The sequence below is a fragment of the Actinia tenebrosa genome, unplaced genomic scaffold, assembly GCF_029948245.1.
Source record: "Actinia tenebrosa isolate PJP-AT-01 unplaced genomic scaffold, QUT_ActTen_1.0 PGA_scaffold6__47_contigs__length_16458017, whole genome shotgun sequence".
NCBI classification, from domain to species: Eukaryota; Metazoa; Cnidaria; class Anthozoa; order Actiniaria; family Actiniidae; genus Actinia; species Actinia tenebrosa.
The window spans coordinates 2,172,542-2,200,264 of NW_028292583.1; the positions used below are offsets into that span (position 1 = coordinate 2,172,542).

At 35.4% G+C, this 27,723-nt stretch overlaps 2 protein-coding genes across 6 annotated transcripts; one reads left to right on the plus strand and one right to left on the minus strand.

Annotated features, from left to right (window-relative positions):
• The first annotated feature begins 1,302 nt into the window (after positions 1 to 1,302).
• Positions 1,303 to 18,088, plus strand: LOC116299218 (uncharacterized). 4 transcript variants are annotated; one of them, XM_089038689.1, is made up of 10 exons: positions 1,303 to 1,549; positions 10,675 to 10,737; positions 11,738 to 11,867; positions 12,418 to 12,472; positions 13,177 to 13,224; positions 13,458 to 13,584; positions 14,086 to 14,705; positions 15,011 to 15,073; positions 15,282 to 15,398; positions 15,884 to 18,088. In XM_089038689.1, exons 1-10 carry the CDS (start codon positions 1,468 to 1,470, stop codon positions 16,838 to 16,840), a joined length of 2,262 nt encoding a protein of 753 aa, XP_088894815.1. In that variant the 5' UTR covers positions 1,303 to 1,467; the 3' UTR covers positions 16,841 to 18,088. The 4 variants fall into 4 exon arrangements, with proteins under 4 accessions (XP_088894815.1, XP_088894814.1, XP_088894817.1 ...); XM_089038688.1 differs by lacking the exon at positions 1,303 to 1,549 and adding an exon at positions 4,038 to 4,224; XM_089038691.1 differs by lacking the exon at positions 1,303 to 1,549 and adding an exon at positions 6,721 to 6,887.
• A 1,953-nt stretch (positions 18,089 to 20,041) lies between these two features.
• LOC116299228 (retinal rod rhodopsin-sensitive cGMP 3',5'-cyclic phosphodiesterase subunit delta) lies at positions 20,042 to 26,319 on the minus strand. 2 transcript variants are annotated; one of them, XM_031707857.2, is made up of 6 exons: positions 26,102 to 26,319; positions 24,214 to 24,276; positions 23,573 to 23,598; positions 22,867 to 22,992; positions 22,556 to 22,661; positions 20,042 to 21,824 (listed from the first exon to the last, which is right to left on the minus strand). In XM_031707857.2, the coding sequence occupies exons 1-6, from the start codon at positions 26,149 to 26,151 to the stop codon at positions 21,743 to 21,745; spliced, it is 453 nt and encodes a 150-aa protein (XP_031563717.1). In that variant the 5' UTR covers positions 26,152 to 26,319; the 3' UTR covers positions 20,042 to 21,742. The 2 variants fall into 2 exon arrangements, with proteins under 2 accessions (XP_031563717.1, XP_031563718.1); XM_031707858.2 differs by lacking the exons at positions 24,214 to 24,276; positions 26,102 to 26,319 and adding an exon at positions 23,721 to 24,125.
• Positions 26,320 to 27,723: the final 1,404 nt, after the last annotated feature.

A 27,723-nucleotide genomic window follows, 5' to 3' on the forward strand; every position in this document is an offset into this window, starting at 1 on the left:
CTCAACAAACTCTGCTCACATGAGACGCCGAATCCAGGAATAGACCGTTTTCTCAAGGTTGCGTGCGCATCCAACTTGACGGGCCACAAAACTGAAAAACGCAAATTCAGTAAGATTGAGAAGACAGTTTTATGTTGAAAGAGGAAAATAATCTATTTTAAGAATTCTTATCAAAAAAAATAATAGCAATGCATAATAATACTCGTGTTCTGGTATACAAGTTCCTTAAACTTGGATGCGCACGCAACCATGAGAAAACGGTCTATTGAATCCGAGACTCCAGAGGTTAGACTGGGAATGCACAACCTTCAGATTGGCCTGAGTGATAAGGAAATGAAAATCTATCTGTTTTCCAAACATCATCTTGTTGGCGCATTCCTAACAGTGCGGGCAGCTGGTAGCTGTGCTTTAACCTGAAAGTTCGTGGAGATCATTTTTCTTTCCCTACGTAAGTTTTAGCGGCCACAAAAAGACCACTTCAAGTAGGGTTGAACCACTGAAATACCTTGCCCTTTCGGATAAGAACCAAAAATACTGGACCTTACCGCAAGTCGACCCCTAGCTTAATAGTCCAGAATTGGACTCACTTTTCTCAAGCACTATAACATGGGTGTGAATTGAAGAAACGGAAAGCCTTAAAATATACCGTCCTTCTCACTAGCGACGCAAGTCGGCGCAAGCAAAAGCACAAGCCCAAGCCAACGCACGAAAAACAAAATCTTCCGTTGTCTTGCGCTTGCAACGCTTCGTTTCAAAGTGAGAACATGCACTACCTCGGAGATGCGTCGGCTTGCGTAGGCTTTCGTCGCTTGTGAGAACAAGGCTAAAAGCGCGCGTGTGTATAATCTTTACGCGTCGCAGTTCACCGGTCGTTAAAATTATAGTTTAGTGATGACAAAGTCGAAGATTCAAATATCCGATCTAAACCATCGTCATCAACATTGAAGGAAACAAATTCACGGCTAGCACTTCTATCAGTTATCGCGATACTGTTCGGTAGAACAAGTATTAAGAGATTGTGCCAGTGAGAGTGTGTATAAGGTTAACCCTGCTTTGTTATCTAAAGTCGGAATTATACCCAGCAAACGAAAGGATTGATAAATATTTTCATCTAGGATTGAATAAATGTTGACCCGTACCTCCCGACATCAACAGAGCGCGCGGTTTTTACTTTGATTCCGTTTGGTTCAAAAGCGAGACGCAGTGGAACCGGAAGTTCAAAGGCACCGGAAATGCGGTTTGATTGTATTTAAGCACAAGACCGCGCAACTGTGAAACACTCTTCAAAAGATTCAAATATTCAGTGTTGATACAGATAATCTCGAGCTCGTTTTCTCGGACTTCAACTGCGCTTTCATTTCAAAGTCTACAGATTATCATCAATTTGAGAAAAGCTTTACCAGATTTATTGCCAATATAATTCGTTGGCCACAGCCCTGGAGGTTTGTAAGGTGAACAGTCTACACTATGTATTTTTGTGGTATACCGTCTTTAAGTCGATCGCTAAAACCATGTGACAGAAACCTTGATCTTGCTTCGTTCAGCTCAGGTAAGGAATTAATAGACATTATTAGTCGATATTAGAGTTTATTATCTTTGTTAACTGTTAGGTTTTTGGTAGTGTTATGTGACAGTGATGGCAACTAACGCAACATTTTGGAAAATTCTGGAAAGCGTTTGTAAAACGGCATCACACAAGGTTATTTATTTGCTTATCTATAAAGTGGTTTCTCTCGAACATGAGGTAGTCACGAAAGAGATATGTAAGTCACGATATGATATCGTGCTTTATTCACTTTAATTTCACCAAACCGTTATTGAGTTAATAATAGTTACACGCTGTGTTGTGAGACACTTTTGAGCGTAATTCGTTTCGCTGTGAGCATAATTGAATCTCTTAAGACAATGTTTACAAACACTGCTATTGTTTTCCCAAGTTTTAATAATAATATAATCTTCTGGAAATTTTGCAAAAGGTATACCTAAAGCCAAACTTATCTTTCTTATCTTATAAAGATTAATAGGAATATTTTGTAATTAACATGACTATGTGTCATCCAATATTAAAGTAATAAGATCGTGATCAGAATGATTGATAACAATCTCGATTACGGTAATATGTATTGCAATATCAGCTTTCCTGTGATTATAGAGGCGTGATGGATAAATTCATTAGCCAAAAATTTATCTCTATTTTTATCGTGAATATAGTGCGATTTATTTAGGCTGTAAAATAGCTTATAGGTTCTTTAAGGAGTGTTTTTACCATAGTTAATAGAGGGGTCCCCCTATACCGACTATGATTTTATTACGTAACTCTACTTTGAGTGATAGTGGGTAGTAGATATTATATTCGTTGTTTTGTGTCTATTAGAATTTTGAAATTTATCTTTATTTTTCGTGAACATTTTTAGTGATTTTTTAGCCTGTGATATACATTAGATCTTAGAGTGATTTTATCATAGTTAGTAGAGTGGTCCCCCTTACTAACTTCTATTTTACGTTATTACGTTTTCGCATTTATTTATCATCTATTTGACTTTTAATTTTTGTTTTACGAGTTATCTAGCATTCTAATCCTGTATTAAATTTCAAGTCATCAGTAATTTTAAATTTTTAACTCAGTATTTTTTATTATTTTTCATGCGTAGTATTTTATCTATATTTAATCACGTGGTCTGGTGTAACTCTTCGTACCGGAAAAAGAAAAATGTTCCATTCTATATAGCAAGGTCAAATAAAATCGAAATACAGTCACTTCCGTCGTACCGGAAGTGATCATGATTACCAATTTGTGGAGTAAATAGAGTCCATCGTACTGATTAATGTTTTTCTCGTTTTCAGTTTTGAGGGTTTTTCTCTAGGTTCTTCGGGTTCCCTCTGTAAAACTTAACACGCTAAATTCCAATTCGATCTGCAAGTTAGCCATGCCCTGACTTTTATTAGCCCAGAGATTGTTTCAGAGCTAACCCTGTGAGATAGCCATGCCCCTAGACCAGAGGTTGTTTAAGGGTAGCGATAACATTTAAATTTCTGAAGTTTTACTTTTATAAGATAAGGACAAAGCGCAATTGTTTCATGGGAGTTGTATATAGGCTTGAGCAAGTTAAGACATACCAGTTTCATTATCACGGCGGTTCCTGATATGACGTCACGATACTTAAGGCTCTTAAAAATGACGTTCTGACGGAATTCTATTTCGTCTGGATGGATCTTTACAATGGTTTTGAATCATTTCAATGTTATTGAATTTATCGTGCTTTGCATCATGCGTTTAGGACGTGAGCCGCACGTCACGGGTCGGTTAGCTCTAACCTATATATATACCTTTTAGACTGTCAGTATTATATTTTCACCTCACGCACAGGATTATAAAATGATTGCGGAAAAAATCCGCAGGAAATCACAGTTTTTTCGAGATGAATAAAATGAATGATGAACGTCCATTTTCAAGATGGAAATTTCTTTTATCACACCTCACACCTAGTTGTGGGCGTCCTTCGTCCATTATCGAATTCTGTGGAATATACGTGTGAAGGAGGACCGTCCCGTATCTCTGGTCCACTACCCGCATCGATCAAATGTACTATTTCATAATTGCGGACACTGCGTCCACTTTCGATACCCCTACATGATTTCTTTCGGGAATCCCGAATCCCGTATGCCTCTGATTGAAATCGACTTCAATATCCCGATTAGAGATATATATATCTTATTCATTCTTTATCCTGATAACGCCTAGTGGAGCCTCAGAACAACCTCCAGGAATTAACTAAGGAAAAAAGATGAGGACGAAAATGGAACATCCAGTTCTAACCTGACAGAGAATCGCCAAAAACAGAATTGCTCGCGAAGGAGGAAGCTGGATTTATATATACAGTATTGGCCAATCCCTTTTCGTTTATACATAAGACGTTTTGCACTCGGTTTACGAGTTCCTTTCGACATTTTATAAATGTATCCGTTTCAGTGGAAACCGCCTCGTTTTCGATCTTGACGTCATATATCTATTGTTCTTTTTCGGTATTTAGATTCATTACAGCCAGCAGCAGAAACAGTAACTATCGTTAGTATATACACACTTCTTGATTCAACTGTGCGAATATTTTAAATTATTATCGATGACTAGTTCGCGCCGTGCTAGTTTTTACATGCTCGGCCCTGTTGGCCCTGCTGTCGTTGGTATTCCCCAGAAAGCAAAACGACCTGAACCGCGACATTTAGGTAAGGAAACCTCTAAGTATAATGTAAATTATGTTGTGCTTCGTGTTTCGGTGTTTCACCTTCCTGCTATACGTGCGTCTTGGAATTTAACTTATTACTTTGATTACGAGATCTTGGTTTAAGTTTGTTTGGCCGGTCACATTGACCATGCACCTTGTCAGTACCACAAGGCCGCAATTTTTGGATTTTAGTCATGAATATCATTCTCCTATCACCTAGGCTTTATAAGGGTCACATTGTTCTAGAAATATTTGGCCTTTTGGTTTAGCTGACTTTAAGTACTAGAAATACTGGCTCCAGACTAATAGAGCTATTTGAAAACCGCTTATTTTTGACCCTTTTCTCAAGAGAACTGTGTGTTTAGATATTTTTAGATAATACATGGGAATCAGTTGAACGGTATGTCGTTGTGCATATTAGATGACCTTGAGATTACAGCTAAACAAGCTGGATAAAGACGGAAAACTGAAACAGAATACTTTCGATTGTGGTTATAATCAGCTTTGATTCCAGAGTAACCTGAAAATTACTGAAACTAAAAGGCTATCGGTGCCAAAACATTTCAGTGCATAAAATTGATATTTTTCAATTTTTTCGTTTTTCTTTATTTCAAAATCTCTCTCCTATTTACTTTCTTTTCTTGATAATGGGAGCTATATAGCCATAAAAATCTTGTGGTTTTATGCAATGAGCTGAAGCCGTGCTTGTTATTTGAGAATAGCACTCAATAGACCCTACACTGAGCTAAACAAACCATTGACTCTCTTTTTGTGAGGGAATTAGAATTTGGAATTCGAAGTGTTGAGGTTTTGCGGAAGGGAAGAGAACGGAGAACCTGCGCCGCGTGAGTGGAAAACCTTGAAACAAAGAAGAGAATAGCCTGCGTAGCGGCGTTTTGGGGAGGGGAGGGGAGGCTAAGCAGGCTAAGGAGAGAATCAACAATCAAACTCAGTCTATTTACAATATCTATCTATCTATCCTTTTAGTTTCCTTTTGTTTTTTCATACGCTAATTTCTCATGCTTCGCTTTCCATTTCCCATTTACTGTTTTTTCGATCCTTTTGTTTCCTTTTATTTCTTCATATGCTTATTTCTTATTGGTCACTTTATTTTCCACCTTAGTATTTTTTCACCGCTTCCCATCTTTTCTTTCCACTTACTCCGACGAAGGACTAGCGTCCGAAACGTCAGTTTCACAAAGCTTTTTACGGTGATCCAATTTATCTACAAGTTCCTACTGTTCTATTCACAATAGACTAGTGTCTCTATTAGGATCGATTCCTAGGTCGACTTTGTGGTAGGCTATTGCACACAAAAACACAGCTATACCCGCAGCCATGCTCCCTAAAAATTTATTCAATCACTTTTCCTACTTTCATGGCCATTAGACGAGACTAATTATTTAGGAAACTAATCCTGTAAACAACAAGTAGGTGTTATTAATGAAAGAGCGGATGTATTGGTTTCACGCCCAAATACACAAAGTTCGATCGACGCGGTACTTATATTAGGCCCATTCGCACTAGGCTGGAAAAGGTTTTCACTGACTTAGTCGGAGTAAGAGATCGACGCAAGAGAGTGAGCAGTATAAAAAGCGAATGTCTTCAGTGCGATTGGAACTCGGAAATGGAATCAGAAAAGAAAATATGAATCTTCAATTCTTTTTGACGAGGAAGACTTTTTTTAAATCTCTCAGCTTTAGTGCTTGCCCCTTTAAATTTCCTTCGAGGCCTGCCTCACTGTCCACGCTCACTTTAAGTAAGTTAGCAAGCGACTGAGGGAAGTCTGGAATGGTTGCAAACTGACATCCATGGTGGGATTAACTATGGTGGGAACCGAGAGTCAGTGCGTCACAATCGCTTTTCACAAACATACTACCTGACCAGCAATTACTTATATCATATCAGAAAATATGACGCTTGACTCACTCAGACTAATCTAATCCAGGAAATCTCTTTGTTTATGCTGTCTACTTGCTTTCGGTTTTTAAGCCCTATATTTATCTCGAGGATCTTCTGACTCCTTGAGAATCATTTCACTGGGAAGTATCTGTGTAATCTTGCCCCTAGTAAGGTATGGAGGTACTTATCGGGGTACTTAGAAATGGAATATCTGTGTACTGAAGGCCTTCTGAATGTTTTGTCATGTATAATAACAGATACTTAAAGGCACGTTCTATAAAGGAATTTACGATGGTAGATAAAAGCGTATCGCGGAAATTAGGTGGGCCAAAACGGAAATACACACCCTCCACCCCTGAGGGTGATTTTGACAATATTTCATGTCATTATACGAACATTTCCATACATCATGACTAGGAGCTATGACTTAAGAAAATGCAGAATAAATCGTGCCTTGATAACCAAAGAAAAAATATTACTCATATATAATATATATAGAAAAAGTATGAGTGAAGCATAATGAAAATATTTTCGAATATCCCCCATTGTTTTTTTGGTCCAATCGGGTCGTTTTACTATAGAATCCCCGGATGTCAACAAAGACAAGACGGAAACGGGGGACGATCGAGAAGCACCGCGGTCGTGAGTTAATCGAAGGAACACTTTAATTGTCAAATGTAGCCTAGGAATTTTGTGATTTTTGTCTCCATTATACGAAAATGAATGACACGGACGAAGAAGAAAAGGTTACTGTAAACAAAGGTGAGTTTTGAGGGCGATTTGGCGTTAAAATGGCTTGAATATTCCATAGTTGTGCTCAAGGTATATCTATATACAGGCTTGATTGGTTACAGAACACTCGTCGTAGTCGCACTTTGTTGCTGACTCGACTTGTCGTGAAGACTCCCATGATCGGTTCGATCCAGAAAATTTGTAAGCCGCTCCTTTACTCTATAAGTATACGATATATTTATTCTTACCACCGAAAAATAAGGAGGGTCAGTTTAGCTTTAAATAATCGCGAAGCGAACTCAAGTTTACTCAGGACTCAATATTTGTAAAATTCATCTTCACCATGTTTATAATCTCTAGATACAAACTCTGAAACGTTTGCCCAGTACTTTACATAAATGAAAGACTGGCCGACATTAATCCAGAAATTATTTCTACCACTTCAGTGAAGGCATCCATTGATCATGAATTTTATATTTGCTCGGCAATTTTTTTTTGTATAAGCGAGTTTGCGTTGAGGCTTATAATTGTCTCGGTAGGAATATATTGAGTAAATCCAGAATGACAAGATATTGAATCGCTTAAATTATTTTATCACGTTGCTATGCTAGATCAGATATATTTTGAGGCTTTTTTTTAATCGAAGCATTTTTTCGCTAGCTTTTTTTATATGATTTCAGTGCAATAATTAAAGTTTAGTGGTCGCGAAAAAATTATTGACTCCATCAACGATAGTCTCCTACGACGCAGCAATGGTTAATACCGAATACTGGCTTTTTGTCTCACCTAAAATGGATTATTGGCATGGGTCCCAGAGATAACACTTGTGTTCTGGTTTTTGTTAAGAGTAGATACTTGAACATATATAGCTGTTGTCCCCCATTATGAATGATAATTTCAAATCCGTTACTTGTGGATTTCACGTCGATTTACTTGACTAGTAAATTTCAGGAGAATATTGGTTTAGATATTTGTGTTTTTGGCTTTGAGATAGTGATCAAATCAGCAGGTTTAGTCATGAAGATGGACTATGACATCCGAGAAACTTTTAGTTGTTTTTTTGACCCTCAATGAACACTATACTATTATTGTAACAACGATTCATTTATGTACATTATCGGTTCTCTACGTTCAGCAAAAATGACTTGCTTTCTCTACCTGAAGTATCTCTTTTAAATGAACCATTAACCGCAAAAAAAATGTTGATTTTCTTTTTATGTTACTATTGAACGCAAAGGTTATTATCGATCAATCAAGGGCAAGCAAAGATTGTGTTTATTCTAATGTGGTGCTGATCGAGAAAGTATTAACGCACGCAGCAACCTCAGACGAAAAATTCATAAGACTGACTTAAACAATACTTTATCTTTGCAATAGTCTTGCAAGTTAAGATAAGTTACAGCTTTTTAGCCATACTAGCTGAAAAATACATTAATTATAACATAATCTCTAATAATAATGAAGTTATAAATGAGGTTTGCACAGCAGGGGTTGTAAATAGATTCGTTATTATATAGGTATCATGCTACTGGCAGTGAATCAATCTTCCAATGCTTAAAGTTGAAGGTCACAAGTTTGTGCAGTCACTCAAGAGTTTACCTGATTAATAATCCTTATGTTGAATGTAAAAGATAAAATATGTTAAAATTTGGTTAATCCAGGTTTTGATATGCCAATCAATATGAGATTAAAAAGAATTATTACTTTTGTCATATTTGTTTTCGAAAATATGAATCTAGGAAAATGATCATGATGATCACAACTCTTATCATTATGAATTTTATTATCATTGTTATTATTACCATTATAATTATTATTATTATCTTATTATTGATACTTATTTAAAAAGAGAGTTTATAACAACAAACTTTTTTAAAAGATTCAAAAATTTTATATGTGATATATAGCTCCATTGGACAATTGGGGAATGGCACTTTAGAAATTTCTTATCATCATCATCATTATCGTCAACGCTGTTGTTGGAAATGACAATGATGATGATTTTTAACTCTTACATTTTGGTCTACAATTTATGGTATAATAAAATTCTTGTATTAATGTTGAGTTTACTTAATGCTTTTACTTGACTTAAAATTTATAACCTTGGCCTTGCCCTGTAGCTTGTCATTTTGTTCCAGTAGAAGGATTTTGGGGTTAAAGAACATTCAATTTGGTTTACTTCCAGTTAAATTGTATTTGATTGTATTTAAATATTTTTGGTTACTTCATGATAGCCACAATAGCAGGCAGGGGTACACAGGAATGTTAAATCAATTTAACATCAAATTTACCATTGCTTCAAAAACCTTATAATTTTCCTATTTCTTCGTATCTTTATTTAATCTAATTAAATTATGTGATGATAAATAATCTGAGATTGGACTGTCTGTATACATAATTTAAGAGCCTTAGTTTTCTAAGTTTTAGCTTCTAGTAAATCCTGAAGTAAACAGAAAGAATAAGACCAGTTTGTGTTACAGCTACAAAAGAATATAATTTTTCTCTCTTGAAATATTATTTTGTTATTGTTTTAAAAACCACAAAATTAATCATATTTAATAGTGTTGTCATGAGGAATATTTCCATGTGCTTGTCAGTGTCTGGTTGCGTGTGTCCTTGCCCAGACCACCTGCCCTCCCCAACAAAGGGTATCATGTAAACAAAATCAGCAAATGGACAGCTAAAATATTCTGTTTTAACCAATACAGCTGAATATATGTCCCCTTATACACAAAGATTAAAATAGAATATTAAGATAACCTTTAGAATTTTATAGATTTTTTAATCCCTTTTTTCCGTAAAGGAATATGACTAGAGTTTACACCTTGAAATATTTATTATGATGCTAATACATCAATTAATATGTGCATGTATTTGCACAAATTAACACGTCCAAGCAGCTTATTGTCATTTGTCTATTATGGCAGATAGACTCTATATTGTATTGCTAAGCTAGGGATAAAAAGTTAACACCTCCACTGGCTCTAGTTCTGTAGGAATTTTTCTGTGTTCTTTTAAGTTTTTGTTGAGTTACTAGTCAATATTTGAATGCTGTTTTTGAGACGGGCTTGAAGATGCAATCACATGTTGTTAGACAGAGATTTCTTCCAGGTTCAAAAGCAACGGTATTTTACGGTGAGAATTGGTTTTGAACATTTATTTCCTATTGCATTTATATCCCATTTCAGTTTAGTAATGCTTGGATGGGAGGAACAATATTAGGGAGTTAAATAAATATCGTAAAAACATCCTTTATAGTATGACAGACATTGTTACTGTTTCAATATACTAAGCGTAGCTTACAACAAACCAAGTGAAACAGCCAAGCCAAAGTTCCAAATTATGCAAAAAAACATGTGCTTGGGCAAAATGAAAAAAATATATCATATATATTATACTTTTCATTAGGACTTAGAGAATAACCAGTATTTCTCTTGAATTTTTTATGTTTATCGCTTTATTTTGATGTATAGGTAGCATAGAGAAAGATACAAAGCGATAATGTACATAATTTTCCTATTAACTTTGAACAAGACTTTGTGGTTTTTAAATACAAAATATTGTGCTACAAAGCTTTTTAAGAACCTCCAGTATAATAAAAAACCATGATAGCTTCATTTTTTCGGTAACAGTCCCAATTCCACATGGAATTAATGCTGTCATTGTTGTTGACTCACCTTGTTCTGAATTACTGTTTGAATATATTATAACCCATAGAGTATGACATAATGTTTCAAAAATGCCTTACTTATTATTGTGGTGTAGTATATAAGTATACATTGTTCAGTCTTAAAATGTGGTTGATTTTCATTCCTAGTTTGTCAAGACTTCAGAGTAAGGGAAGATGGAGCATTGGCAAATAAACTACAAGAAGAAGAATGTAGGTTTATAATATATATGTTTTTATTTTTTTATCTTCAATTGTACCATTTATCCTTTGCAATAATGTTTATTTTCTAGATTTAGATTATTCTTTAGAAAGGTTTAAGTTAGATCCTAAATTTAAAAGAACACTCATTATTTTTATATATAAAAATCACAGATAAAGTTCAAAAAATTTAATACCAAAGATTTAATGATTGAAAAAGGACTAAAGCTAAAAGCTCGATAATTTTATGATATTTGGTTATACAAGTGTAGAGGAAGGAAGGAAGGAAAATGGCACAATCTTTGGCATTAAAACCATTAGTAATACAATACTAGCTATGTCATGTCACAATTTTAAATAAAACTTAACTCCCAAAATAAATTTAAAAGATACTATCGAATTACATTTATGAATATGAAAACTATCAAATATTTTTGTACCAAACATTAACAAATACTCTTTTTACCTAATCCCTCATCACAAATTCAAGAATAATTATACATCATCATGCAATATTATCAGTGTTTAACAAAAATTAGAATTTGATCTAGGAGTTAAATTCCAATTCAATCTGTGAGTGAGTCATACGAGAACTTCAATCAGCAGAGAGTTTTTTTCAGGGTTATTCAATAAAAGTGAAGGGTTTTCAGGGCTCGAACGTGAAAATGAAAAATTGCGGTGATTAACATGAAAGTTTTGGCTGAGTAATATATTAGATAAGATAACTCATATATTTCATTCTACTTTTCTGCCATTTTTTTGAGTTATATACATAATGATCATTTTGAAAAAAAAGAGTGGATTAAGTGAATTAAGTAAAATTTGAAATGGTAATTATTAACAAAGTGAAATGTAATTTGAAACTTGTAAACAAAACCAAATGAAAGGAAAATAGAGTTTTGGTTTCTAGTTTCCAAATAAAAAAATCCCTGATTTAAAATACTTTTTAACAACATTGATTTAATTCTCTTGCATTGATGTCTTAATTGTTGTGGTTTATTTAAATTTTCAGTCCAAAAGCATTACGGCATGAACAGAAATGAAAGAAAGAGTGTGCGAACTGATGTTCGTGTGGCCAAGCAAACTTATCTCGAGGAAATAAAAACAGCACAGCTCTTGCCAGAAGACGAGCTGTGTAAAATGTGAGTTTGAAATAACTATTATTAATGGGAATAAAGGGAGGTGTAGTGGTAATACACTCAATTCTCACTTCTGGGGTCTCAGGAATTTGTTGGGTGTCTAACTTGATTCAAGGCTTTTTCTCCTGGGCCTGGTTGTACAAAGGGTGAATAGCGCTATCCAAAGAATAAATCCTTATCCAGTAGATAAGTCGATGCTGTTATCCAATTAATTTATCCACTGAAAACGATTTATCCATCGGATAGCACTATCCACTCTTCCTTCTTTTCTTATATTCCTCCCAGCTCTACAAAACCCAACATACTAAATTCAAAATTGATCTGAGACTTAGGTGTGTTCTGAATTAGATCATCTTAGAGTCTGTTTTTAAAGGTTAATGCTACAAATTCTAGATCAACTTTGTTATCATTTGAATTCATGAACAGTATTAGTTGTTGCCCTGATGATGCACTAGTTGTGTGAGAGCTTGGCTAATGAAATTTGTAAATTTATGCGGAAGAAATACAATTTATATTCTTGATAAATACTAATACTCTTCTTATGTTGTGTCAGGGAAGAAACTGATAAATGGCTTGCTAGGGATCTCCAGGAAAAGCTGCATGATGAGGTGAGTTAAGCCTAATGGATTTTTTAATCTTAGATTTATTATCTTTGATGTCTTTGTGTGATTATTTACCATGTTTAACAGTCTAGAAATAGATTTTTTCAGTTTTAAAAACATATTGAAGCTTGTGCTGGTGTTTCAGCTGTAGTTCTGATAGCCTTCTTCAGAATTTGCTGCATTATACAAAACTCTATTTTCATGATGTTCAAATAACAAAACAATCCTAATCACTAATAGAGTAGCATTAAAATGTGTAAGCTTTAGATAATGCAATAATCAGGTACAAGCTAGTCCTTACCAAATTTAACCTTTTATCTCATAATTATTTTATAAAGAATACTGAGGTTAGATTTGTGATATATTTGTTGACTTAGTAATAATAATTTCTCGAGAATTAGAATTTCAAAATAGGGTTACATGATAAGGACAAGTCTATTACAGTTTTAATTATACAGCTTCTTATTAATCCCATATAGGTAACTGACCAATTATTTTCTTAATTGGACAGGTCTTGTTGATATTAGATTAGTTAGGCAGCTATATAATTAATAGGTAATGTTTCATGTGAACAAAACCTTAGAGGCCATTGTAATGAAAGTAGGGTGACCCAGACTAAAAACAAAAGAGTAAGTTCGAATATTAATTTTAACTATTTTTTTGACATTTTTATTAATTTTTTTATAATTAAATTTGTATTTTTGTTACAGGAAAGAAGAGCAATAAGACACCAGCAAGAAATTGAGACTCATGATGCTGTAAGCATTTTACACAATTAACATCTCATTGATTATTATATAATTATTATAATTTATAATGTACAATATTTTATCCTCATGTACTTTCACATTTATGGATTATTTTCATAAATAAGAATGCACCATCATCATCATCATCATCATCATTAGTATTACATAAAATATTTTACTTTCGTACTCTTGCATTGACGATTTTTTTCATAATTTAAATGAGAAAATTATCTAATTTATAGAAAGTGGCTAAACAACTACAAATGCGAGAAAAAGACAAATTTGACCGAGAATGGCGCAGGAAAAAAGAAGAAGAAGAAAGAAGACATTTGCAAAGAACTATGGAAGAACTAAACCATAGTGAGCGAGGTATACAATTTTTATCCTAAACTTATCGAGGTTCTATTAGGACCCCATTCAAAAATGCCTAAGCTTTGTCTAAAATTTTCAACCTTTAAAAAGAAAAAAGTAAATTGATAAAATATTTGTACTTACGTTTAAATAGTTAACGTCTTCTTGAGGTAAAATGATTCCCGAAAATGGCAATAATGGAGGGGAAAAAACAATAATATTGATGATAGAACTGAGAGGAAAACAAAATGGCGGACGAACTATCAAGCAGTCGATTTAAATTGCGCGCGCGTCAGATCAGATAATTAGGGTTTAATGAATGGCGGTAAAATGGTGGCTACCGCTGATACAAAAGTCAAGCGAGCAAACTGTTATTCCCTTTTCTTTTCTTCTCTCTTCTCTTCCCTTCTATAGTAAGTATTTTTAGTTTGTGAGCTTACTCATATCTATAATAGCAAAAGATTCTTTTGTAGTAGGAATTTTTTCAAATCTGACGGCATATTTTCAAAAAATAAATAGATCCAAGAAGAGGACCTGCAAATCCAGTAAGTGAACCTATATCCATGAATGGTCACACCGACGGCGTTCAGAGAAGAGTCCGAAGAACCAACAGCAGAGAAGACAAGAGACGAAGTACCGGAAGCGGAAGTAGTGGTGGCAGCGTCGGTAAAGAGGAGAGACGACAAAAGCCTTCACCAGATTACGGAAGCGGCAGTAGTGGTGGTAGTGTTGGCAAAGAAGAAAGACGAAGAAAGCCTTCACCAGATTACGGAAGCGGAAGTAGTGTTGGCAAAGAAGAAAGACGAAGAAAGCCTTCACCAGATTACGGAAGCGGAAGTGGTGTTGGCAAAGAAGAGAGACGAAGAAAGCCTTCACCAGATTACGGAAGCGGAAGTAGTGTTGCCAAAGAAGAGAGACGAAAAAAGCATTCACCAGATTACGGAAATGGAGCAGTTGTGGCGCTACCACCGCCCGAAAATGGCGGCGGAGGGAGATTGGAATCGGATAGAATTATAATGGCGGATGGAACTGCTATAGATTTATTTGATAATGAAGAAGATCGAGAAAAGGCGCGGAGGATGCAGCGCGTCAAGAAAGATGAAGAATACGCAAAAATGCTACAAGACCAAGAAAGACGGGTAAGTTTTTGTTTTGCGAGTTTTTGAGTTATTGTTCAGTGTTTCCCAAATAAAGGCGTTTCCATGACATTCCATAGGCACGTTAAAATAACGCCTATAAAATTCCTAACTTATCGGCACAGCAAATTGTACACTTAAGCTTCGCGATTGGAAAGTACATGTACTATCAGTAGAAAAGACCCAACGCAAATGGCGCGAAGGACAGCCATAAAATCAGAAAACATCCCATGTTGACGTTTCTTCATTACTTTCTTTTCAAATAAGCATTTCTTTATGTTCATCCATCTTTTTTTTCAATTTATTAGATTGTCGAAGCAGAAAAAATGGCTGCTGAGGATCGAAGACTTGCAATGGAAGAGCAGGATCGGGTAAGTGAAAATACGATTAAAATTTATTAAAACATGTAAGCTAGAAAATTATAAGTATTCATTGTTTGCAAGTTACTTCATCGCCGCAATACCTTGAGGTTATTCCTTTGTTATACCACCAAAATGGCCGCCATGGTTTTGCCTTTTAGGTTACTCTCCTTGGAATGATTGCAGACCATTAATATATAGAATACTTCTCGTTTTACAGGAGTTGGCCAGGCATCTTCAACGTAAAGAATATCAGCGACTTAAAAGAGAGCAAAAAGAGAGGCAAATGCAACGTGCTAATAGTGTACCATCGGATAGGCATTCTGTGTCAATTGAGGTATGTCGTTTTTTTTGTAAAATAGGGAGTAACTTTTATTGGTGGGGGTTGCATATGAGAAGATAATGGACAAAGCTGATTTTGGATATATCATATGCGCGTGAGGTTCAAGAAAGCTGCAAAAGCAGCAACTGCAACAACGACAGCAGCAATAACGGCAGCAATAACGGCAGCAATAACGGCAGCAATAACGACAGCAAGAGTAGCATCAGCGACAACATAAGCAGCAGCAGCGTAAACAACATCATTAGCATCAATAACAGCAGCAACAACAACAACAGCAGCAGCAGCGACAACTGACAGCAGCAGCAACAACAAGAACAGCAGCAGCAACAACTGACAAAAGCGGTAGAAGTCTTGTTGATTTGCATTGCAACGATACATATAATAATAATCAGCCTGTTACAACATCTATTGTAATTGTTTCTTTTTTCCTAGATGCTTTGGTAATTGATTTCTGATTCAAACGTATCTTATTCTTACAGGATCCACGTCGCCTTCCCTCATACGAAGAAGCAGTGCATCGCACCCAAATGCCAGATCTTTTACCTGACCATGACTTTGATCCCGAGAACCTCCGCGAGGGTGACCCCGAAAGGTCAACTTATTCATCTACCCGTTCTTCAAGGAGTACTGCATCTCAATCTCCGCCTATAGACAGACGTACGACCAATCCAGATAAGGGGGAACGAAGAGGGTACAGGCGGGAAGAAGGACGCATTTCAGCTAGAGGGCCCTCGTCGGTTGATCATAGGAGGTCAGTACCCGTGGAGGACAGACGCTTGGAGAAAGAATATAGTAGAAATCGTGGAAGTGAGTATAGGGAAACTAGAGCACCATCGCCTACACGGAATGGACACCCGTCGGGAGACTATAGAATGGATTCCAACGAGCACAGAAAGAGATACGAGAATATTGAGAAGGAACACCATAGATATGACGATAAAGAAGGTCCTGTTTGGCTCGCGCGGGATACAATATGTTCCTCGACCTCCCCACCACGAGAAAGGCGCGAGTTCCCCGAAAATAACCAAGGTTCATCGCGGTTATCGTATGCTTCGTCCGGCCAAAGTTCTTGTGACCGTCGATCGCAAACGTCGGGTCACGCCGGTTCGCCTTCATCGCGAGCGGATGTTTGGGAACGATTCGAAGATGATGAGTCGTTGGAAGAAACAAGAAATAGCAGACCATCTCGGACTCGCACCGTCGCGAGTTCACATCCTGTTCACTACGAGAGAGAACGACCGAAGTCCTATAACGTGGTTGAAAACATAGACCCCACGTTCAAACGAGAGCGAAAGGGTTCCGAAGACGACGCAAAGGAGGAACAAGGTTCAGAAGAAAAAGCAAAAGTCATTCCTTTGATCAAACCTCAACGACGGAAAAGCATTGAAAGGAAGCGAGATCGACATGCGGATAAAGAAAACTGCAAGCAACAATAGAAACTGTTCTTTAGATTCGAATTAGGCTTTTACGGAATTTGTCGATTTATGAATGGACATTAGTTGCTATTCTTATTCTATTCTTATTGATATTTTTCATGTTTTTGCTTCCAAAATTACATTTTGGGTTACGTCCATCAAAGTTACAAGGACAAGGGTGGATCTTTCATCGGTGGAAACTGCAAATTCTTACTTTGATTTGCGTTTTTCGAAGTCGAACTCGGAGGACTAGAGTGCAGTGTTGGTATCCTATTTCATGGCAAGTTAGTTTTACCATGTTTTGATAAGTTCATTTCTGGCCAATATCAGTTAAGGCTTGTACATAACGATGTTTTGTTGGAAGGACAAGATAGAGTATGAAATAACATTCAAAATCATGGATTGAGATTAATGATTGAAATGTGATTGACATTTTGACAGGTGCATAGCCAGGGGGGAGCCAAAGGCACCCCACGCCTTCCCCATCCTCACGCTGTAGAAACCTAAACACCTATGTAGTCCCCCCTCCCCCCATAGCAAAATCCTGGCTATGTCCCTGGGAAGCCATGTCATTCCCCAGGTATCATACGTTTATCCGTCCCTATCTCTTACACAATCTACTGACTTTCAGCCAGTAAACTTTCCACGCTGCATTTCATCCAATTAGATTCTTTTACTTTGAAAAAACTCAAATTTAATCTGAAATAATTCTCAGGCTTAGATATGCCTTGATGTTCTCATTGTCAGACTTATCATTCATGATGATTCATTTCTGATCAGAACTTTAGAAAATGTAAAATTTTTATGAGGAACAAACTACAGTTATACATAAACAATAGACCCCTTGACCTCGATTTCATGTCACGAAATGATAGTTGTCAGTTTCAATTTTTTTATACTGATGCAATTTGTTTACATGAATGAAGGGTGCCCCTGCTAACGAAAATCTCTTGGTTTCTCCCTACAACAGACCCCAAAAACTAAAGATATAGAAATATCCCTTTAGTACTGGTATTATAGCAGATTGACCCTACCTTTGTGTAAGCAGACCATATTTTTATTCTATTGCACTGAAAAAATTAAATTCTCAGCCAACTGTTCCCGAGAGAACTGATCACTATGTAAATCCTGGATGAATAGGTTTGGTTTGAACACAGCCATAAATGTAAATACATAGGAATATTATTGTTAGAAAATTTATGCTGATGGAATGGAATTGCTTTCCAATGAGGATTGTCATTACAAATACAAAAATTTTACATAACTTTAGTCTTGTTTCTGTGTGTTCAATTCTCAAGGGATGCTGGAGTAGACCTCTTTAGCTTCATTGTTTGTTGTGCACATTTCAGACCATGCGATGCCACTCTTGGGAGTTGATTCTTTCTTGTGTAAATATTTAAACATGTTTGTCATAAAAGAACAATTCTCAAGGGAATGTCATGAAACGTCATATTGTGATCTGAAATGGGCAATTTGCATAGAAAGCTGAAGCGGTCTATAGCTATGTGGCACTGGGCTTATCACATTTTCCCTACCCTCGGTTAGAATTTACTAACCTTACATTTCAAATCCATTATATCTTGCAGCACGTTGGAATGCAGCTCAATTTGGAGGACATAACAATAGGTTCCCAATTCTCAGGAGATTGAAATTCTTGTGTTTTGTCCTCCAAATCATAGTTAATAGAGGGGGAATGGTTAGGAAACCTATTGTTATAGGTCTTTGTTCGCTTGTGAGGTTGACCATGATTGACCGTGCAATGTTTGATTTATGCTCATCCGAAATTGCAAAATGAGTAAACATAAACTTTGTCTATGGGACAATTGTTGTAAGGAGTGTTCAAATATCTCTTATAAATCTTTGAGTATTTTGATTTTGGTCTCTTCACTCAGCCATTACCAACAACGGTAAAACAAAGGATTGCGCACGGTCATGCTTAAAAAAAAAAGTGAACAATAGCCTATAACAATAGAGTTTCCTAATCATTCCCCTCTATTAACTACGTCCAAATTGAGCTGCTTTACATCACATGCGAGGGGTCTATTATTGCAAGTATTTCAGTTTACTACGTGTTCTACTTACAGTAGCTATATTTTGATTGATGTCAGAAACCACAGAGGGGCTAAAATTAACAATACAATATTCTGATACTATTATTTGTGATTTATTACAATGTACAGCAGAATGAAAAAGAGAAAATACAGAATAAGTACTAGATACGTGGAAATTTATATTTCTTAAATAATAAATTACAATAGCGCTGTCACTTTTTTGTCAGAAAATAGAAGTACTGAGAATTAGGGTTCTTCAGCAGAGATACCTTTATGCCAGTTTACACCTACTTGCAAGAACGTTGTCATACGAAAATAGAACAGTTATTTAGTAGGATAGGAATTATATTAAAAAACAAAAGAAGATCACTGAAGCTGAACTTTTTCTTTTGTATTTTAATGAATTCCTTTCTCACTAAATTACAAATGTTCTATTCTTGTGTGACAACCTTCTTGCAAGTAGGTGTAAATGAAAACATAGACATTTTAACAACCACACCGCAATGTTTAAATTATATCAATAGATGCTTTGCACCATCACATGACGGCAGCCATGACATGAGGCACAACAGTAGTCTTTTCTCCCTGGGAAATTGAATTATTTTTCATGTAAATCAGATTAGACCAGATTTGATTCTTCGTGTCTGCTGTCATGGCTGCCATCACGTTATGGTACAAAGCTACTACGCCCTGAAGCAACCTTTGAGCAGCATGTTAGCTTTTGTGGAGAGAGGAAAACCAGAGAACCTGGATGAGGGAAAAACCTAACAAAATCTACTCACCTGATGCCAAGTTCAGGAATTGAATCAAAGACTCCAGAGGTGGGAGGCGAATGCACTATTAATATGCAGCCCTTGATAACCTTAATGTAGATTCAAAGATGGAGGTTCCTGATTGGCTTAATTGTTTGTGTTCTACCTTGAGATTGGTTAATGGTTTTTAAGGGTTGCCCTAGTTAGATTGTTCTCCCAAGAATAACTTGGGGCCCAACCTGCCCATCCTCCCGCTGTAGAAACCAAAACATCTATGTAGTCATTTGATAAGTTTGACTTACCAATGTTCTGAAAATGCGTTTTGCCCTGTTCAGACTGTCCTTACACATAACAAAATACCTGATTGATTAAGTAACTACCATAACTGTCTAATATTAACAAATAAGTGTCAAAAAAAATTCGTTAGAGTTCATTGTTCCTTGGATCAACTTTCTGAATTTTACATTAGTAATATGTTTGTAATTGTCCCAACAAACGACTTACTGTTGTAATAGAGTAGTTTTTACATGGGTACGAACCAAGGGGTACTGACTAACATTACACACATGATACAATAATAGCCCCTAGAGTCAATAGCCCATGGCCTAAGGCTGAATTGTAGAGCAAGACAGCAAGAGGTACCCTGCGAGCAGAGTCTCCTACCTTCCTCCTACCTTCCCCCTCTCTCGGGGGAAGGTAAAGGGGACTCTGCTCACAGGGTAGAGAGAGATCTACTTGTCTTAATCTAAACCTACTAATCATTCGAATAAATGGATAGCCAATAATTAACAATATTAAATTAAGTTCGCCCCCATATTTTTGGATTTTCAAAACTGTGAATTTTCACTGTCTGTGGTCGTTTACTAATAGACCGCTGGTAGATCAGCCAATCAGAGTGTAGTATTTGTGACAGATCATTAGTAGGTTTAAATTTAATAAAAATTGGCATTTTTGTTATTAAAGATTCACATTAATTTTACAACATAATACCCAAAAAAGAATGAATTTTTTTTTATATTGACATAGGATGTCTTTGTGTTTTTGCAACATGCACAAATTTCAAATGTGAATTTTGGCCTTCAACAAAGAATATTAACAGAATTAATTAATGAAAGCCATCAACTGCTCTGAAGTTGCTTAGGTTGCCAAAACATAAAAAAGCACTACATAAACACTAATTAATATTTAGATCTTATTAACTGAGCAGGAGGTCTGTACGGGATAATCTTGACCGAGGTCTGTACCCGACCGAGGTCAAGATTATCCCGTACAGACCGACCAAGCTCGGTTGATAAGAGTTTTATTATATGACCACTTTTCATTGAAAAGGACAAAATGTTTTTGCCGTAAGATTAATATGCCATCGGACTGGTTAATACTAGAGAATCTAGACCAGTCCGCGATGCAATCTATCCAATCAGATTGCTCAATTTGCTAGTGTCCAGGCTCTAAGATTCACGGCCATATAATAATAACGAATATTAATGAGGTGTTCTATTTAACAATCATTTGCTGGGGTGAAGTGATCATCAGTGAATATTTAATAAGTCATAAGTCTTTTAGCAGTGAGGTAAAGATTTAATGATTATTTGCCTTAGGCTCAGTAAATATTGGGGAATAAAAATGGCGAGGTAAATATTCCCCGATATTCAGTAAGGTGAATATTTGTTTAGTACCTTTAACACAAGTGAATATAATAAATAATGGAGAGAGAGAGAGTTTTTTGTTTATATCTCTGCAAGTGCTACAAATCAACAAACGAGCAAGCAGGTGCATGTTACATTCCCGTGTAGGTGAATATAGCAGCATAAGAAATCAATTGTGACAAGATGAGCATGCTATATTTATTATATTCACTTGCGTAAAAATACTAATTGACACTAAAGGCTGTTGTATATCAATATTCAACTGATCAGGGAGCAAGATTTTCTATAATCACCCGGGTAATGATACTAAAGGCTGTTGTATATTAATATACAACCAATCAGTGAGCCAGATTTTCTATAATCACCTGGGTAATGATACTAAAGGCTGTTGTATATTAATATTCTAGCGAATCTACATTGAGAGGAAGGACATGGACAGACTCTTAGTCAGACAGACAGACAGACAGAATGCCTTTATACATAGAAGACCCGTACTTTTGATGTACTGACAAGAAGGTTAGCGTCGTAAAACTTTGTTTCTATCACAACATTTCCACTAAAATAAAAAGACAAAAAATAATGAGTTTACTTTAATAACAAGAATTAATTTTCTGACTTAACTTCAAAGTGAAATGGAGAATGGATGAAAAATTATACCATGTCAAAAGATAAACTATACATTGCACAATAAATACCGATAATCACCCAAATCAGATATTTATAAATACAAATGTAAATAAAACACATAACCTCAGATCTAATGTTCAGTCTGCAATTAGGATTCCAACATCAAGGACAAATAGACATATGAACTCATTCATACCTAGGGCCACCAGGCTCATAAGTTCATCTTTTTTAGATATAAATATTGTATATATCAATAATTTCAACCAAGTAAATCTAAGGTATATTTTATTTAAGGTTGATAAATAACGCTTATTATTATATCATTAGATAACCAATGTTCTGACACAGTGCAGTTTTTGTATGACTGTGAAAAGCTCAGTGCCATAAGCGTGAGGTGCCATGACCGTGATGCTTTCTAGAATTTTAATTGGCTGATTTTTTTCACACGCAATGTGATTGGTCTGGCATTGCCGTGAACTTGGCGTGACCGTGTCCATGCCATGTTTATGCCGTGTTCCGAGTGTATTTGATTGGATGGAGAGTAAATTCTCATGCAATGTGATTGGTCTGGCATATCCATTGCCGTGTCATGGCCGTGTTTGTGCCGTGAATTTTTCACAGTCATACGAAACCTGCACTAAGCTGAAAGGTGGAACTTACTTTAAGACATTTGCAGGCATCATCTGTGATTCAGGTGCCGCTTCTATCAGGGATTGCCAAGTGTTGGTAGATGATGGAATCACAAATCCAAAATCAAAATACCACTCTGAATACACAAAGAAAAGAGTTATGAATGTTTATAAACATTGCGTCTATCTATTCATTGCTCTTTTACTCCAACAAAGGACTAGCATCCGAAACTTCAGTTTTTTCATCTTTTCATGGTGTATAATTTACTTTTTTATCACTACTGTTTCATTAGAAACACCGACGCAGCTCACGCTCTATCTACTCAGTTGTTTTCTACGCACCTTCTAAGCATTTTCCCTTAAACAAGACCTTCTGTTCAAGTCTGAACTTATTCATTTCTTCTTGTGACGAGAAGTTTATCTCTCTAGAAACAGCTTTACATTTTAATATCTTTTTAGGAACCCTAGCTGTTGGTATAAAATTACAAATCAATTGTTAATAAAAGTTGAGGGTCATGTGTCACATCACCAAAAGCTGCCAGAATAATCAGTCTGCTCTAACAAATTAAAAATTAATTAATTAAAAATAATTTTGATTAGATACTTTGATGCAAATTGTATATAAATAAATATTTTGTTCATTGATCTTAGCAAACTCAAAACTATTCATTATCAACTAAACGATGAAAAGTATAGGTGAAGAATAAGAATATTGAAGGAAAACCAGATGCAAGGAACTTATGATCAACAGCAAAAAGTATTTTTAGTATCTTTTTGTCACATCATGCTGCTATTAAAAGGCCTTCTGTATAAAAGCATTGCACTGTTTTAATATACTCCATAAAGGGTATTTTTGATGCAGTGTTGATATTTTTATTTCCTTACGTTGCTATTGTTATGGGTTTTGTTTCAAAACAATGTGACACTGCTGTGATGGACTTAATAAGGAATATTCTTAGCCAAGTCCTTTGTAGCTGATCATATTGTTGTTAATGTTATTATTAATTAATAACACAGAATGAAGAATTATTGTTGTAAAATTCATTACCTTCATGTTCTACACCTGGCACAGATCTACCAAAACAAAAAATAAGAAATAAATTAATAATAACTTTATTTAAGAAGGTTAAAAAGTATTCATAAAATACACCAGGTTTAGCGAATAGCTAATCTTACCCTAAGCCTTCAAATCTTACCCTGGGCCTTCAATGTTAACGTTATCATCATTAGGTATGCAAGGTATTGAAGCCATTTTAAGACTCAAAGCTAAGCTGGGGGCTAACAATTCAGGCACATGTTAACATCTATTACTAGCAAAAACTTCTAAAAACTTCTAAAAATGCTCTAGTCCAAAGATCCTCATCAATAGGATACGCCATTTTGAAAACTAGGACGCTTTGCTTGTCCACATCTTGTTTGATAGTGTTATCCAATGGGAGTTCACAATAGAATGAGCATGGCTAACAGCCAATCAGAATCTATTATATATAATCGCGCAATTTGCGGGGGGTCCAGAACAAGCTTTCAAGCAATGTTTCACAGACGGTATTTACAAAGAAAATTCTGGATGTGATGCAGGCTACTCCCCTCCCCGCTTCTCAAAAAAATGAATACTTCCTAACTTTACTATCATCATAAAAACTATAACACAAATAAATAAGCACAGAAATGAATGTTTCTTATACTTACAAATCTTCACTTCCTTGCCATAGTATTTTCCCATTGTCGGCATCTCTTAAATTCATCCAATTTCTATTGTAGGGTTAAGGAAAATAAACTATTGGTCTTAGACACTTCGACTTCTAGGAATAGACCTTTTTCGAGTTCCAAATTACTGCTGTGTCCCTTAATTAGAGACTCATTTACTCAGGGTTAGCCTCGTATCAGTGTAAGAATATTCACAAATACCAACAGTAAAGTAAAGAATGCACAACTTGAACAATACAAACACTGAAATGTCATGGATCTTCATTGGAACACACAAATGTTATGTAAAAAATGAAGGTTAAGTTTGAGAAACAGAAAACTTGAAGGTGAAGTATTCATAGTATAATGAAATCTTCATGCATTTTGGCAGTTGGGTGTTATCACAAAATGTTATACAAAATTTGTATGTAAACAATAGTGAAAGAAATTAGTTTTCGTTTCAGTAATAAACTGTTGTTCCTGTACCACATTTTGTTATCTGTCAACCAAAGGTATGAACAGTTATTTAAGTATATTTAACTGGCTGTTTCCAAACAAAGATATTCCTGTACCACATTTTGTATTCTGTCAACCAAAGGTATTAAACACTTATTTCAGTATATTTAACTGGCTGTTTCCAGTCAAAGATATTCAAGTACCACATTTTGTATTCTATCAATCAAAGGTATTAACACTTATTTCAGTATATTTAACTGGCTGTTTCCAAACAAAGATATGAATGCTTATTTCAGTATAATAAACTGGCCGTGTAGTAATTAGGAACAAATTGCATAAGGACGATTTGTGTAGTTAAAGAAGTTATTTCTATCATAAATCTGGAAAGTTTTTATAAATCGAGATTTTAAATACTGTAATAAAACTGACTCCAAAATTTATATAATATTACACCGGTATAGGCAACCAAAAAGATGATTACATAATCAACTCAAGTGCTACACACACTTGGATAGTTCAAATTTGGGCTAAAGAGTTATTCTCTTGGTACTTGTTTGCACATTGTCGACATTTTGTAATGCTGAAATGAGCTCACAAGAAGTCGTTCTCCATCTTAAATAATGCATTAAAAATGAAATTTATTTCATTTGAAATGAGTAGCATGGATATTATCTCAAATAGAATCTAAGAGATAGAATCTTAAGGTGTCAAAACACATGATGTTCTGAGCGAATGAAAAAATCTCATGAACCAAAATATCTATTTATAACAAGAAAATTAATAATCTCACTGAACCAAAGCGACATTATTAATAACCATGGTAATAAAATGACGCCTATTCTATATTCATTGGGCAGTTTGACAGTGGACTTGGTTGTTAGTAAAATCAGTCAAAACAATAATCGAAGCTGAGTAAAATATAAAAATTGTATACTAGATTATATTGTAGAAAACGAGTACTAAACTTAAACTTTTAAAAATATATCTATATTGTACAAAATCTGTACAAAGAGCGTTTGAAGTCACTGTGACACAACTACGATGACAACCATTTAAAATTGTAATTTATATAATTTTGTCTAAAGAAGTTGTCTGATAGGTTTAGATTTAAGCAGTGAGTTCATTGGATTCTTTGAGGAATTCTATCAAGATCAAAGTAGATCTTAACTAATTTTTTCGATCAAATAAAAAACATTGTAGGGTTGTGTTTTTACCGCTTCCAAAGTAAACAATACTGAACTCGAAATTTTGCGACAAAGTAGCTCACTTCAAGGTCACTCCTAGCTTTGCCACAGCCTTTTAAATGCATTAAACGCTAATATTTAACATTAAATAACCTGTACCAATATGCATTGAGGATTAATAGACGTTAAGTTAAAAAATATAACGTTATTTTTCATGTGTACTGAAAAATTTCACTTCATCTAAAGGATACAACCTGAAGCCTTCAAGGATTTTCTTGCTTCGTTCTTCGCTCATTTCCATCGATATTTTCTTTATATTTCCTAACTTTAATACTTATTGATAATAAATAACGGCTCTGGAGTCGTGTAGGGGAGCTAAAAGGACGAAAAACGTGAAGAAAACATGAAAAATCCGTCTAAATTCCCTTCTCTCCAAGAAATTTCAACTTGCTCAACTTTTCGCGGTCCCTTCCAGTCACGTGGTTTACAAGCTACGCATTGTGGGTAATTGACGGATATTACGTCATTAGCATATTGAAAAACTATATTACAGTGACTGTAATAAATATATATATAGCTATTAAAAAATAATTTCTTTCCATTTTTGTCATCAACAGCAAAATAAATGATGCCTCTAATGTTTTAGATTAATCGTTTTTCCTTATTTTCGTGGGGTTAATTTTTCGTTCGCAAATGATTTCGCCCACGCTCTCGGGTTCTACAGATATGCAACCAGTCTGGTCGTTACGCGAGGTTTTTTAGTACACTGTTGGTCGCTTAAGACAGGGGTTGACCCTCGACGGGATTTGGAACACTATGCGAAACACGAAGACTTCGAATTATTTAGAAACATATAAATTTAGGGGGGATCGGAAAATTTTTTACCAGTAAAATGAAGGGGAGGGGGGGGGGTTTGAATTTTTTTTTCAGAGAATGGGGGGGATGCAAAATTTTCAGAAGAAGCTACGAGAGATTGCCCGGGGGATAGTTATTTTTGGGGGGATTTCAAGGGGGGGTCTTAAGAACTCTTTTGGCCTTTTAAAGATTTAACCTGCCCCCCCACCCCTCTGCCATACATCATGAACGCAGCATAAAAACATAGAGACAGAGCTATTCATAACAGTCAGCATTAAAAACAAAACAAATGACTGGCCACTAAGGTCGAGATTATCAATAATACTATTCAATAACTATTCAAATTCTTTAATGAATTGCCTATATCAAATCAAAGCTTAACGAGCTAATAGTTTATGCTTTGATTGGCTAAAAAATTGCTGCCAGGCTCTTTGTTCTTTGGCGAAAATGTTAAAGTATTTTAAGTGCTTCGATTCAGACTTCAGTCAGGAATCAATAGTCAATGTGTTCGACTGGTACCCGTTTTGAATCCCTCTAGATTTCCTTGTCTTTTCATTCTTTCCTAAGATCAAGCCTCACATACGATCTCTGATCCCCAACCAACAATACTACTATTTGTACCGGTTTATTGTATTGACTTTTCTTTTTTTTCTCCACTGTTTTTTATTTCTATTTACTTAGTTTATTATAAGTACACAATTGGTCTGTGCTATAGGATTACGATCCGCACACGTGTGGAGTTTGATTTGCTCAACACACGTGTATGAAGTGTCTAAGAATGGTCTCACTGTAAAACACACAAGCGCACGTGTCCAACGCGTGTGTCACTAACAATTTGTTACCAAAAAGTTGCCATTTTCATACCGCCAAAAAACTCTCTAATTTTCTTACTGTTAAGATAACTTTTAATGCTATATTTCTTTGTCGAATGGAAATGATTTCCCTCTGATCGTTTGTGTGTGTGTGTGTGCGTGTTATAATCCATATATGGAATTGGAGGGTTTTCTACGGTTCTTTG

What these genes read in the sequence shown, in the direction of transcription:
- LOC116299228 (XM_031707857.2), bottom strand. Translation starts at nt 26,151, where the DNA reads ATGGAAATGAGCGAAGAACGAAGCAAGAAAATCCTTGAAGGCTTCAGG. An exon ending in ATCCTTGAAGGCTTCAGGTT is followed by an intron (nt 24,277 to 26,101) that starts GTATCCTTTAGA and finishes ACCCTACAATAG; the next exon opens with AAATTGGATGAATTTAAGAG. An exon ending in ATGCCTGCAAATGTCTTAAA is followed by an intron (nt 21,825 to 22,555) that starts GTAAGTTCCACC and finishes TTTTTATTTTAG; the next exon opens with TGGAAATGTTGTGATAGAAA.
- LOC116299218 (XM_089038688.1), top strand. Translation starts at nt 4,122, where the DNA reads ATGACTAGTTCGCGCCGTGCTAGTTTTTACATGCTCGGCCCTGTTGGC. An exon ending in ACCTGAACCGCGACATTTAG is followed by an intron (nt 4,225 to 10,674) that starts GTAAGGAAACCT and finishes TTTCATTCCTAG; the next exon opens with TTTGTCAAGACTTCAGAGTA. An exon ending in AAATTGAGACTCATGATGCT is followed by an intron (nt 13,225 to 13,457) that starts GTAAGCATTTTA and finishes TCTAATTTATAG; the next exon opens with AAAGTGGCTAAACAACTACA.